This window comes from Diadema setosum, chromosome 19, assembly GCF_964275005.1.
Source record: "Diadema setosum chromosome 19, eeDiaSeto1, whole genome shotgun sequence".
Classification (NCBI taxonomy): Eukaryota; Metazoa; Echinodermata; class Echinoidea; order Diadematoida; family Diadematidae; genus Diadema; species Diadema setosum.
The window spans coordinates 13280862-13294848 of NC_092703.1; the positions used below are offsets into that span (position 1 = coordinate 13280862).

The window sequence follows — 13987 nt, forward strand, 5'->3', positions numbered from 1 at the left end:
ACACACATGTCTATTGCAGGAAAGGTAAATACAGTATGCTATTTTTCCACCAAAAGTATGCTTTTTCAGCTTTCAGAATACTGCAATCCAGCAATTCTGTCAATTTACATGGTTGGCATTCCTGACTGTCATGCTGTGTGCAGGTGGTTTATCTTTTTCTTGCTTTGTTGCAAATATATTTCACATCAGGGGTAGATTTCCTGCTAATTCCTGCCATGCAAAACAAGGGAAAATTTTGCAAAAAGATGATTAGCAGTTGCTGTAGATGGAGACAATCGAACCATAAGGCTTTAATGCCAATGAGATTTTCATTCTGGCACAGTCTTTATTGTGCCCTCAAACTTGACTGTATACAGTGAAGAGTGTCTGTCTGCTGTTAATTATACATGCTTCCAATGTACATGTACACTCCTGTTTGTTTACTAACTTTATGAGTCAGTACAATTTACATATTGTACTATACAAGGTACAATGTATTTATGTAATTCTTTTTTTATAGCCTATCGTACATGTACATTGTACGTACAATATTTAGCAAGAATTTTGCTTTGATTTCATCATTTCTTAGCAGCCACTGCCATCTCAGATGTTGCAAATTGTACAAATGTATGTTAGACTCATTGCTCACTGTAGAATGTATACATAATGTACATTGTATATTGCCCATGATAAGATTCCTGTACACATTTTCTAATGAGAATGATGAAGTACTAGTGCATATACAGTATGTCCCAGAAAAAAAAAATCAATCAAATTTTCGCATTGATAACACCCAATATGATTAAACTGTCTAAATGCTACTTCAGCCTCTTTAAATGTAACATCTTAAGCTCTATTTTGTAGAAAACCCCATTCAATTTGGTTAAGTGGTCACAGAGAATTGTGGAATGTTGTAAAGCATGTCATGAGTCTGATTCTTCCAAGTTTAGCACTTTGATGCTTTTGTGTGTGAATACAATAGACAGAACTTGGAGGGAAGAGATTCTTGACATCCTCTACAAAATTCCTCATTTCTCTTTGACCACTGAAGCAAATCGAATGGGGTTTTCTGTAAGATGTGGGTAATGAGTTATAGTTTCATACCCTGAATTTGTATTTGGATTGAGTCACTATTTTACAAGATATCATTGCGGAGGGTCCTGTTGTATTTTTTTGGGGGGACACATGGTATACTTGTATATACTGTCCATTGTAGATTTGCTGATTTGCATCAGCTGATTAGTTGTGCCTTTCAAAGCTCAATGCATTTACCTCAGAAAGAGTATAATTCATAGATCTCTATCTCCATCTCAAGTCATGGTATTTCCTCTCGCTGGATTGAATTACTACATCATGCTGGAAATAAGTCATTATGAACATTCATGTATCCATTTCCCATCTCTTTACCTTTTGCTTCATCCAGCTTTTCTGCAAGTGTATGCTGCAGTTACACTTGTATTTCTTACGCACCAATGCTATTTGTTCTTCTTTCTATCAGCATTTCTTATTTGGTTGAGCATTTTATTTTGCAGCCACAGCAGCAGTTCCATTAAAAGAAAGAAAGAAAAAAAAAAAGAAACCTTGTTGCAAGTGGCTACAATGCTGTGATTCTTGCAGTCAATTATTCCTTCTCAAAGAACACATTGATCATTAAAGTGACATACCAACAGAGTGGTCAGTGGGTTTACTAATTTCCTTCTGTCTTTTTCCTTTCCTGTCCTGTCCACAGTCTATGGTCAAGAAGAATGTGGTGATGTCGTCCGAGGCCATGAAAGAGATGGCCAAGCAGGCTAAGGCCAACAGGGACGAGCGCAGGCTGACGGTGAGTTGGTCATCATACACATCAATCTACCCTCCCTTTATGTAGCATGTAGATACCAGAATACTGGGTAGACTATCAAAGCTTGGGTTAAATGCATGTTGTAAAACAAAACCATTTTCTGCCTTAGTCATGGTGTAGGAACAGCCTGCAAGTTTTGTTCCTTGTGTTTGCTATAATTACGGTTTTATGGGTTGTACTCATAATATTTGCTTTGTTTATGTTTTTATCTTTTTTTTAAGATAGAATATAAAGTTCTTCCCAAGAACTGTAAGGAACTGGAATTCCCTGTCGTCAGAAATTGTTTCAGTGCCATCTGTGGTATCATTTCGAAACCGTCTATCGGTTGATCACAGTGGCTAGTTTTTTCGCCAAATTTTCTCTGTGCTTGTAAATATCTGTAAATAAATTTTATTATAATGTAAATAGCACCAGTCTGCAAGAATCTTCAGTCTATTGAAGGAGGCAGACTTAATCAGAAGAAGAAGAAGGAGAAAGGAAGAAATAAAACAAACATGTCGTTAAGTAATATTGTTAGATATTCTTTCTATAATTTTCTTTCTATAGTCTGTCTATATGGATTTTAAACATCATTACTTATCTATGCCTGCAAGAATATGTACAGAAATAAAGTATTTGAAAGATAGGTAACACTTTGGTCCATAATGGATAAAATGGGAAGGTAATTGATTTAATATCTTTTCTCACAGTTGAATGTTTGGGTTGCATCAAGTGCAGAGTAGAATTTTTATAGGGTATACATTGTATACATTATTTTAAGCATGTTATTTGATTGAGGAAGTTGTCTTTCTTCTTTCTACTTCAACAGATGGATGCAAGACATCAGTTCATGTTTTCAAGTGTAAGTATTAGTACAGTACATAAAGCACCATCAGAATAATACACTCGTTTAAATTTTTTGGCAGATCAGCATGAACAATGAACTCATTCTTTAATGTTTACCCTGTGGCTTTCTCGTTGTTACATATCATAATAGTAAAAATACCATGTTACAGTAATGAATGACTAAAATTACTATTGATTTGATTGTAATAATTTATGTCAGGTACATTTGTAGTCTTTGTACTGAGATCAGCGTATGACATGTAGTACAAATGTATGGTCGTATTCTGCCTCATACTGTGTACACCATAATTATATTTCACAAATTAGGACTTGTAAGACAATTTTGCAAGTGGCTTAGATCCCCATCTAGAACCTCTTTGAGTAATAGGAAAGATGAATTATCACCTTTTACAAAAAAAAACACAAAACAAACAACAACAACCAAGCAGTAAAATATAACCACACATTGTTGTGCTTCTGCTAAAAGCAATATGTAACTCGCTACAACAAAAGGATCCTAAAGTCGTGATGGCTGAGCAGAGAAAATCGAGTTTGAAATCAGATCAGCAAAATCAGTCAAAATGATGGGATTCCTGTTTTTAGCATAATTTTGTAGTCTAATGTTTTGTCTATCATCTGCTGAAATTTCGAAGCTAAATGATCAAAGGAAAGGCAAGAAAATAGCATCTTTCTGGGCCATGATATTCAGACTTTCAACAGAACAGAAATGTGTCCGAAGATTTGGATCTAGCGCTGCAGCTAGACTCTGCCCCTAGCAACGAGGGAGTGATCCTTTTGTTGTAGCAGGTCACATATTTTTGCGAGTTGGTAATTTCTCAAATATCGGTCGACTCTTGAAATTTGTAACTCTGTAATATACACTATAGCCTATCTGCTGCTCAGTGATGCATACTCTGTTCATTATCTTCTGTTTCTTGTTTCATTCATGTAACATTTTGCTTATTTTCCTCACAGCTTGCTGAGGCCCTGAATATGGAGATGGCACAAGTGGAAGATTTCCTCCTTGGTGATGACAAGGTACAAACACAATAATGTACTTCAGCCTTGAACAAAGGCTGGCCTCTTGAAAAGTATTATTTTAAGTGCATGAAGCCAGAGGGCCAAGATTTCACAGGCAGGCAGGTATAAGCTAGCTCCACCAACACAAGGGATGGTTCATGCTGGAAATGCACTTGACTTACGCTCAAGGTTCAATGAGTATGTTTACATTTTGTACTGCCCGCTCTGGGACCTTCAGTTCAACCTACCATTTATTTAGGGTAAAATATTATACAACCAGTATTGAAGTCACTCATCATTTTATGCATGATGTCTAAATAAGCTTATATCTCGTGTGCAATTCATTTTAAGACTCTTCATTTTGAGAAAAATTAACATACATTTGTAATGTTGTTGTACATGCTGTAAGTAGTTGTGTACCTTATAAGAAAGTGAGAATTGTAGAGATCTTCAAGATCAGCAGTAGACTATTATGCAAGAAAGTACTAGCAGAATTGTAGGCTAATAGCACAATGGTGATCCCCCCCCCCCTCGAGAATAATATGTCAGCTAAAATTGATTGCCAAAACCACAAGTGTTCTCATGTTTCTCCTTTAGAATCTTTCTGTTGATCGGCTACCTTTGTTCTGACATCTTGTTTCCAGTGTCTTTTGAGCAGTCTCCAACATGCAGCACACAAAGATAGAACTGATATGTAATATCATGACGATTGCTTGCATTATGTATTACAAATCATCATTTTGGTTTGTTCATTTTTTCAGTTTGACATGATTGAGGAGTTCTTTGCCCAGGATGGTCCCCGCAAGCTCATGTTCTTCTACCAGGAGACGATGGGTCGAGACACCCTGTACTCCAGGACGGACACCTCCAGCGTGGTGACCCAACCAGCCCAGAAACGCCTCTTCCTCACCACAGGTAGATTGCAACACAATGGATGCAGTTGTTGATCTGATTTGCTTTTACCACACATGTCTATACCATACTAGAGTATTAGAAAGGATAATGCTTTATGAAGAGAAAGATGAATGAAAGCAAATCCTGTTAACTTTATAGTCTACACAGTGTTTGCAATTCCCCTGTTTCCCTTTCTCTCTCTTCTTGTACTATTTCATCTAATTTCCTGCTGTTTTCAAATCAGAGAAGTAAAAATAGACTCCTGTCCGCCCCATGAATATCTTTACCTCTTGTTGTACACTTGTAAGGAGAAATTCCACAGTTCCCTGCAGAATCCATTGACTAGACGCAAGAAGTGTCAGGCTGAAAATAGAATAGGCTGTATGATTGATGCTTAAAATGATGTCAGGCATGGCATTTCTGTAAGTTTCATTTTGGCATGAGATCAACACAGTTTCCCCATTGATATTCTGTAAAAAAAAGTCCAGAATGAGAACTGAAATATCTATCCTGGTGCGCTGTGCTCTTCAGAGAGGACTTTCCATTCACATATTCTTCCTCCCTTGTCTTGCAGGTACATCCGAGGGGCTGAATGGCATGTGCTACTTCTTCCTCCGTTCTACCAACAAGGCCATCACGGTGGCCAACATCGCCGCTGAGGTCAACTTCGGCATGATGGACTGTGGCAACGGAAAGATCCTGGAGGGCTTCAAGACCATGCTGGCTAGGGTCATGATGCCTGCCCTCAAACTCCAGGAGGTGAGCTATGGCTTCGTGTGCATGACGATCGATATAAAGTTTATGATGGTGGTGAGGGTGACAGTAGTATTTGTGATGTTGAGCATATCCTAACACTGGAGTATTTCACAAAGGGGATATTTTTACAAATTTCTGGCTGAACTTTGTGGTGGCAAAAATGCCAGCATGCCAATATTCATGGAGGTGTTACATTTTGTACAAAGATATTCTCAGAACAAGTGAAGTTTAACTGAACTTAGCCCAGCTTGAAAAGGGTAATTTGCACCAAAGTTTCTACTTCTACATGGTTTGTGCTAGCTGAGCTAGGATCAAGTGTCATAAGATTAGACATCTATCATATGGGATAATGTAAGCATACGAACAGTCATAACAGTGTTGCAAAAAACTCATAACTTAGCAACAGTGATGTTCATGGAAATATGTAAGCATACTTGTCATCCATTGGTATATGTGCAGTCATTTATCACATATGTTAACAATGCATACCATTCTGAGACCTTGTGTGTTCCTTTGCATCTGCAAGTGCTGTGCAAAAATGAAATGCATACTACTTTATGACTACGCCTGGTAACTGAAATGACCAAAATCTCACTCTCGACATCATCTCACTTTCAACAGAACTGGGGCGAGATCAAGGACAACGGTCAAGTGTCCGAGTTCATGGAGCAGCTGGAGAAGTTCGTTGGCAGCCTCGGGACGGCCACCTCCAACATGGACGGCCGTGTGCAGCTGTGTGAGCACGAGTACCTCGAATCCATGTTGGATTCGCTGAAGACTGCTGCTGACTTCCAGGCTGCTGGTGAGATGCAACAAATGAAAGATATCATATCAGGGAGCTTTCGATTTGGGACAGTCGGGCATACAGGACGGAGAGTTTAGCCAGTGTGCCTTTCTCGCTCTGTCCTGATTTAGTGGCTGTTTTGATCTCTGAATACAGGGATACTTGCATCGATTGTACCGTGTAAACCGTCACACAAATGGGCGCTGTACATAAACATGTGGCAGCTACACTGTAGCTGCTCCATCGTGAATACAGAATCAAGAACCCAGAGCCCAGAACCATCTTGAAAAAAGTTATGATTCTAGATAAGTTCTGATAAATTCCCTTGTGGGTCTGACTAGATTGGAACTCTACACAAACTTGTGATGTCAGAGTAGTAGAACAAAATATGATATTGAATGAATTTCAACAAATCTTCATCTTTCCACAAAAAAAGTACACACTTCCGTGGCCTGTTACTGAAATATATAAAGACAAAAAATTTTTGTCTCTGTATTGTGGAGGATCTATGCCATATGCTGTAGTGATATATATTAGAAAAAAAAAAAAGAAGTCTGTGAGAAAACCAATGTAGGCATGTGTTGGTCTTTTAAATCTCAAATTAGTGCACCAGATCCTTCCATCATAATGGAAAGTCAGTGAAATCACCCTCAAGTGTTAACAAGAAACCTGAAACTGCAATGATTACGTACGAAATGTCCGTCTTCCAGTGAGTGGATGTTGTCTCACTCTCCTCCTCCCCATTTTCCTCATCACCCTTAGCCTCGGTCCCAGACACCGTGGAGAAACTGGAGGAGCTGAGCATGATGTGGCTGAAGCAGATCGTGCAGGTGCTGACGGAGAGCGAGCAGATGCGCAAGGAGGCCGACGACATCGGGCCCGCCGCCGAGCTGGACCACTGGAAGAAGCGCATGGCCAAGTTCAACAGCCTGCTGGACCAGATCAAGAGCCCCCGCTGCAAGGCCGTGGTGGGTGTCCTCAACGCGGCCAAGTCCAAAGTCCTCAAGCAGTGGAAGGAACTGGTAAGACTCAGAAAAATCTGGAGAGCATTTCATCAAGCATTTTGTTAGAGATTTTTCTCACAAGCTGTTTCCAAGCTTCTGAAACCCTTTCTTCTGATTAGCTGAGAGTGAATTTGTCAGAAAAAGTATGTGACAAAATATTTCATGAATTACCCCCTCCCCCCTCCCCCTCCCCCCAATATGACTGGAGTAGACTCCGGTCTGACTGTGGTTGTACTCTCTTTGCAGAAGGCTGTTGTGTTATTAGACCTATGAGGGTATGGGACTTGGCTCAGTACTGTTATTATGTTAAGGTAGACTTGGAACAAACCAAGATTATACTTTCTTCAGACTTGAACCAAATCTTCTTTAGAATCATATCACTTTCTAACATAATCATACATGTATTTACATTATACCAAGATCAGATGCATGGAAACCAAAAGCTCTTTGTCTTTGTACTTTCAATACTCCCTTTTTTTCTCACTCATCTCAGGAACACGCCATGACTTTATAAAAAGCCCTCAAGGAAGAGATAGGTCTTATATTAACTCCGAACATGTGTAGTTCTACAGCCAGCTATCATTTTGTTGTGTGTGTGGCTACATGTGTTTGAAACATATTAATGAAAATCATATCAAATTTAATTGCTACTTGGAGAACATGAGTTTCGTTAATGAAGATCTTTGCACAGTAACATGGCACAAGCACATGTTGATTTATCTAGCAGCTTCATGTACGGTGTACCGGTATATTATGTACTTATATGAACATCCTTCTCTTTTTAATCACAGGATCGTCGTATCACTGATGCAGCCAACGAGGCAAAGGACAATGTAAAGTATCTCTACACCCTTGACAAGTTCTTCGGACCCCTGGTCAAATGTGACCCGGTAAGCACACTACTTTCATCAGTCTTTGCTGTGTTAGCATCTCCAACCGTGATGACAACTTAGTAAATATCGTAAAGTATGTGTGTGATATTTTTGTTTGTGTGTAATTGAGAACATCGGGAGTCGGATGTGTGGACCACACTAGCAAGAACAACAGAACAGGCAATTTAGGGCAATAGTGGACATGTAGAATATTGCAAAGCTTCAAACTGAAGATTGAGCTGGACTTGATCACTGCTTCTGCAAATTCTGCAAACTCATGAACCACAGGCAGGGGAAAATGCATTATCAAAGGTTTGAATGAATCAGCATTTTATACACTGGACCTTTTCACCATGTGTATTAACCCTAAAGGGGCCGGGCTTTTTTGGCTATGCTCCGACCGGGGGGGGGGGGGCGGATTCCGCCTGAAAAACCCCTGAGATCTCGGCCATCGGTGGTGCGATCGCGATGAAATTTTGCATGCGTGAGACCCACGTCATAATCTACAAGATTGTGTTATAAGATTTTTTGAAACAATCAATTTCTAATTTTAATTAATTAATTATGCAAATTAAGCTCAAGGTGATATTTTAGCTTAATTAAAAGCATTGAGAGTCTAATTTTTGATCTGTAAATCTGTTTTAGCATATTCAACAATTGTACATCACAAAAACTTCCAAAACTCATTTCAATTCTTATGTATTTTATTGTTTTCAGAATTTCTTATGTATTTCTTTGTTTTTCAACTTTTGTTTTTTCTTTGTTTTTTCATTGGAAATTGTCACTGACTACTCTTCTACCATAATTAGCACAAAATTAATCAATGAAAGTGATTAAATGTAAAAATAATCAGGTTTTTATTCCTTTCATGACAGAGCACTGTTTTCCATAGGAAATGTACACAAAATCACAAAATTGTGCCCGTTTTGGAGCGACATTCCGTTACAAAAATGGGCGTGGCTTCGCAAAAGTATGCGCGGACGTTGCAAATTTGGTCTCAAAAGTTGCGCGAGACTTGAACGAAGAAAGTCAAGAAGCCTCGCGATGAGGCTTCTTGTATTGTTTGCATTTTTTTTTTCACTTCATGCTTCCCTACCATGAACATTCTCTCGATGACACTGTCTTTGGTTTCTAACCTCCACCCGTCCCCTCCCCCCACTTCATCTCCAGAGTGCCATGATTGAGCACATCCCGAGCCTGATGAACGCCATCCGCATGATCCACAGCATCTCGCGCTACTACAACACCTCGGAGCGCATGACCTCGCTCTTTGTGAAGGTCACCAACCAGATGATCACCACCTGCAAGGCCTACATCAACCGGGACGTCTCCAAGATCTGGGACCACGAGAGGTCAGCAGGGTTAACTTTTTTTTTTCGCGCACTCTCGGAGACTCAAACTCACCCATTTTGAGGCTATTTTCGCAAAATCTCCTGCTCTTCCGCTTGAGTTTGAATTTCACCCACTTTAGCTGTGTGTTTCTAGCTTAAGATGTGTCATCTCCTGCTTCAAATTTAACTTTCTTCTGCCCAAATTTATATCGTCATATGCATGTCCTGTATGTTAAAGATAAGGCTGAAATAGCAATAGAGAGCATCTACTGTACGAGCAGAAATTTTCACTTTGGTTTTATTTTCGCGAATTTCGCGAATCACGTTTGAACCGCGCAAATAACAACACGCGAAAATAACAACGTGCGAATAACTAAGTTCAGTTAGACCCTCGCAACCGCGAAATTAACAACATGCAAAAATGTCCTCCAAGTAGCAATTCGCGAAAAATATCTGTATGCGAAAATTTCAGCTCATACAGTATTGTATAACCCAGAGCTTGGACCCCAGGTTGCATGTCTAGCTGCAAGGAGCATCGCACTTTGAGCTCATTATGTGTGCTATGTGCAAATAATATTTTGTGCATATCCATGCACTGAGAGTCTCAAGTTTGCTAGGGGGTCCAGGCAGGAGAATCTTCAGTTTAAGAAATTTTTGGGGTTGGAGTTGCTGTTTTCAGCTTCTATCCCTCCACTTCCCACCCGAAGTTCCCTGTATGATAAAAATTTAATTGAGAATCAATAGCGACAATATCAAGCAATATCAATCATGAAACTTTAGGGGGAAAAGACAAGAAATTTACGAATGTCTTAGCATTCCAGCTTACTGAAAAATAACTCAACCAGATGAGGCAGCATGTAATGTCAACTTCATGTGCTGTTTCTTTCCTTAGTCCCATCTGTTATAAAGCAGTAGGTCATTGCATATTATTGCAGTCTAAAGAAGTGCAGTTATGTGTAGACATGATTGCAAAGCTTCTTGTGTATTATGTACCATGAGATTTTGCTTCTGTTCTGATCCATCTGTGGAATGTACACACAAACAAACACACGACTTTATGACATACACAGTGATTTGGTAATCATTAAACTACTGAGATGATTGATATCATTGTCAAGAAATCAAACATATTGTAATATTCCCCCCTTCCCACATTTGTCCTATCTTTACCTCTCTAGGCCTGAGCTGCTGAAGAGACTGAATGACTGCATCAAGCTAAACGATGAGTACCAGAAGTGTTTCCACCGCACCAAGGAACGTCTGAAAGAGACGCCAGAGGAGCGCCAGTTTGAGTTCAGGTAAGGAGCCATTCAGGGAGGTCAACCCACTCAACTACCTGAACGAAAATGTCCTGAAGTTTTTGATTAAAGCAATTTCATTGAGTTGATTGTTTAATATTCAAAATGAGCTGTCAATTTAAAGATGTGTCATTTGATGAAGTTTATCATGTTTATACTTTTGTCATCTAATATGGTGTGAAAATTGTGTGAAAAGAGTGTTTGACAGTTTTGTGGAGGGTAGGAACATATTTTCATAAGGATATTAATTTCCTAGTGAACAATGTCCTCATTGGATTGGTCGTTTCTAGTGTTATTATTATCCGTACAGTTCGTTGTCTTATTTCTTAACATGTATGCTCAGTTAATGCATTGCCGGCTCTTTTGCGTATTAAGATATTCATAGTGTTTTGCCTTTAAAGTCCAAAGTATAGCAAAATGGGCTCATGTAATGCGTATGAATGTTTATTTTCCAAGACTGCTGCATCCTCAGATATCCTATTTGTGCATCTTGTGTTTGAACACATTTGCTGAAATACTGATTAATGTTTGTGAAGGCAGATCATATTGCCATCTCTCATTCATCTGTTGCGACGACAACTTATATCCTCTGTCTCTCTCTGTCCTCCACATCAGTGAGAACTACATCTTCGGCAAGTTCGACACCTTCTGCCGCCGCCTCCAGCGCATTGCCGACATGGTCAACACCATGGAATCCCTGAGTGGACTGGCCGACGTGAAGATTGAAGGCATCGACTCCCTGTACATTCGCTTCACTGGTATTGTGGCCACGTACAAGAAGAAGAGCTATGACCTGCTTGACCACCGCAAGGGAGAGGTGAGCTCAGAAAGGGAATTATTCTGACTGCCAACCCAGAAGGGGAGAGTTGAGAATGTGTTTCACCATGCAATGATTTTTATAATCATCCTTCCGTAATATACAAAGAGTTTTATCACAAAAGGAGCTAACTCCATTCTTGTTAGGTTGAGATATTTGTACATAAAGCTACTAAAGAATAAAGAAAAAAAGAGAAAATGCAGAATATATCTGTAAATAATTTCAAGAATATTCCTTGTTATGTTTCAAGTGAGGTATCACTGGAAAAGTTCTGATGATGGACTTACTGTAATTTTTTTTTTTTTTTCGAAAATGATGCGTAGCCCATATTGTGATAAAATTCTTCATTATGCTTTTGCAAATTTGGTAAAAAGTTTTCCCCAGACTCTTAAACACACTTTCGTAATGAATGCATTTGTCACATCAAGCAACTCTGGAGTTGATCCGTTGCAGTGATCATTAATCATGTAATGTTTCTTTTGAGAATTGATAAACAAGAAAGGTGAAGAAAGGCTTTGACTATTAAAAATTACTGAGACATCCTGAGGTAATGTTTTGATGTTAATGTATGTCTTTTGCTCCACAGTTTGACCAGGATTACATGGACTTCCGCTCCCAGATTGAAAGCCTTCACAGTGCCCTCCAGAACTTTGTAGACAGCTGGTTTGAGAAGCCTCTTACCGTGAGTTTGCAGTCATTTCTTATGTAAATCTGTGATTTCTTAAATACTGTGGTAATATTTCTTCGCCCTTTAAGTTGTTGCCAATCTGCTCATATGTAAAGTTTGCAGGGTCTTTTTGTTGTTGTATGTATTATAATTTTTTATTTTTTGGTGTAGCTTCTTGTAAAGATGTTTTATGTTTAAGTTATGTATGATCTTGTATTTATTGTTGTTTGTTTTTGCACAGTGACTCAGTATATGTCTGATTTTCACAGATATTGGTATATGATTGAAGTGGCAAGTGGAGTCAGTCTGTTGACTTGATGTTTAAAATCCTGTTTAAGAAAGCTACGGTGTCACAGCTATTTACTAAACTTTCACTGGGTGTGATGCTTTCTACCAATTGCAGCACTGTTACCTTTGATAGGGCAACTCCCATATCATTTGAAAAACAAATGATGATTAGGGTTATTGATCAGTTGTGTTGGATATACGAGGCTTTTTAAAAGAGTCGGTACAATTCTGTTAATACGTACACGGTACTGTATATGTTGATAGAGGTCATGGTCATTTATATATCATTTTAATTTTTTCTTGTGGTTTTCTTCGTTGTGGTGACCCTCACGTACCACAGACTGAAAAGGCCATCGAGCTCCTGGGCAAGTTTGAGAAGATCACTGGAGCCAACCTGAACCTGAATGACAAGTACATGCGGGTGCTGGCCAACTACGGGCGCGACCTGGAAACAGTGCGCAAGCTGTACCAGAAGGGCAAGGAGGACCCGCCCACCATGCGCAACATTCCGCCCGTGGCGGGCAAGATCGTCTGGGCGCGGCAGCTGTACCGGAAGATCGAGCAGCCCATGCGGGCCTTCAAGATGAAGGCCGAGATCCTGCGGGTGAGGGGCGCCCTCTTTTGGCCATTTTCTTTCATCTCTGACTCATGATTGCCTTGGCACTATGAAAAGTTTCTACATCCTCCTAACATTCTTGCAATAGCATGCTGATCTTATTAAAAGCCGAATTATTTTGAAATGGACCATAAGGACATTATGAAAATAGTACAGTATTAGTTTATAGTATAGTACAACAATTGTTAAAATGATACTTTAGCCTTCACTGTAAACCAAGTTTGTATATCAGCACCATGTTCTTTGCGTGATGCAGTGTCATGAATTTTGAAAACTTTTGCAGTCAGCATTTGTGCATTGTTATTACATTCATAGATTGTTTACTGGGAATGTATCAGCAAAGTAAACAGACCTTATTGAGCAGTTAGAGCACTTACTGAAGTAAGTATACAAAGATCACAAAGTGAAGAGCCACAGCACGTATGAGTAACATTATGTTTTTGAAACTCTTGTATGTGCGATGTCACACTGTACGATGAGAGCATACATATTAATGTTTATGTATGATGTGTTGCCGATAATTCTCTGATACATGAAGCAGTTATAACTCTTTCATATCTCACAAATGTCTTTGTGTGCAGACAAATGAAGCCAAGAAGTTGATCCGTAACTACAACAAGATGGCCACAGTTCTTCTAGAGTATGAGGTGAGTCCCTTTGCGTCCAGATAATAGGTAGCCTTCCTTTTCACTCGTTCATATTTTCAGCAGTATAGAGTACCAAAGTGATCATATCACAGTCTTTTGTTACAGCTTGAGTTGGAACCAGGTGCAAAGCATGGTCAGCAACAGCGGTGTTTATATTTTGGGCCAGGTGAGGTTGTTCAGAACCAGTTTCCATTGCGATGAATGGCTGTGACATCACACTTTGATACGCTATTGTGGAAGGCCATGGGATGACATAAAGGCATATAGCCTGATGATTACTATGGTCTTTCCCCAGGAGAGCACATGATCCAGCTTTGACAGTATGCAATCTTGCTCTTTACAAAGGTAA

At 39.4% G+C, this 13987-nt stretch overlaps 1 protein-coding gene across 1 annotated transcript in view; it reads left to right on the forward strand.

The window, feature by feature from the left end:
• LOC140242814 (dynein axonemal heavy chain 5-like) overlaps nt 1–13987 on the forward strand; it is an 88873-nt gene that overhangs the window by 11005 nt on the left and 63881 nt on the right. Inside the window, exons 4-17 of the mRNA XM_072322569.1 lie at nt 1709–1801; nt 2628–2660; nt 3620–3682; nt 4426–4579; nt 5133–5317; nt 5936–6116; nt 6861–7120; nt 7894–7992; nt 9145–9326; nt 10484–10603; nt 11219–11420; nt 12007–12102; nt 12716–12979; nt 13573–13638. Coding sequence (XP_072178670.1) covers nt 1709–1801; nt 2628–2660; nt 3620–3682; nt 4426–4579; nt 5133–5317; nt 5936–6116; nt 6861–7120; nt 7894–7992; nt 9145–9326; nt 10484–10603; nt 11219–11420; nt 12007–12102; nt 12716–12979; nt 13573–13638 — 1998 coding nt within the window. The remainder of the gene's footprint in view (nt 1–1708; nt 1802–2627; nt 2661–3619; nt 3683–4425; nt 4580–5132; nt 5318–5935; nt 6117–6860; nt 7121–7893; nt 7993–9144; nt 9327–10483; nt 10604–11218; nt 11421–12006; nt 12103–12715; nt 12980–13572; nt 13639–13987) is intronic.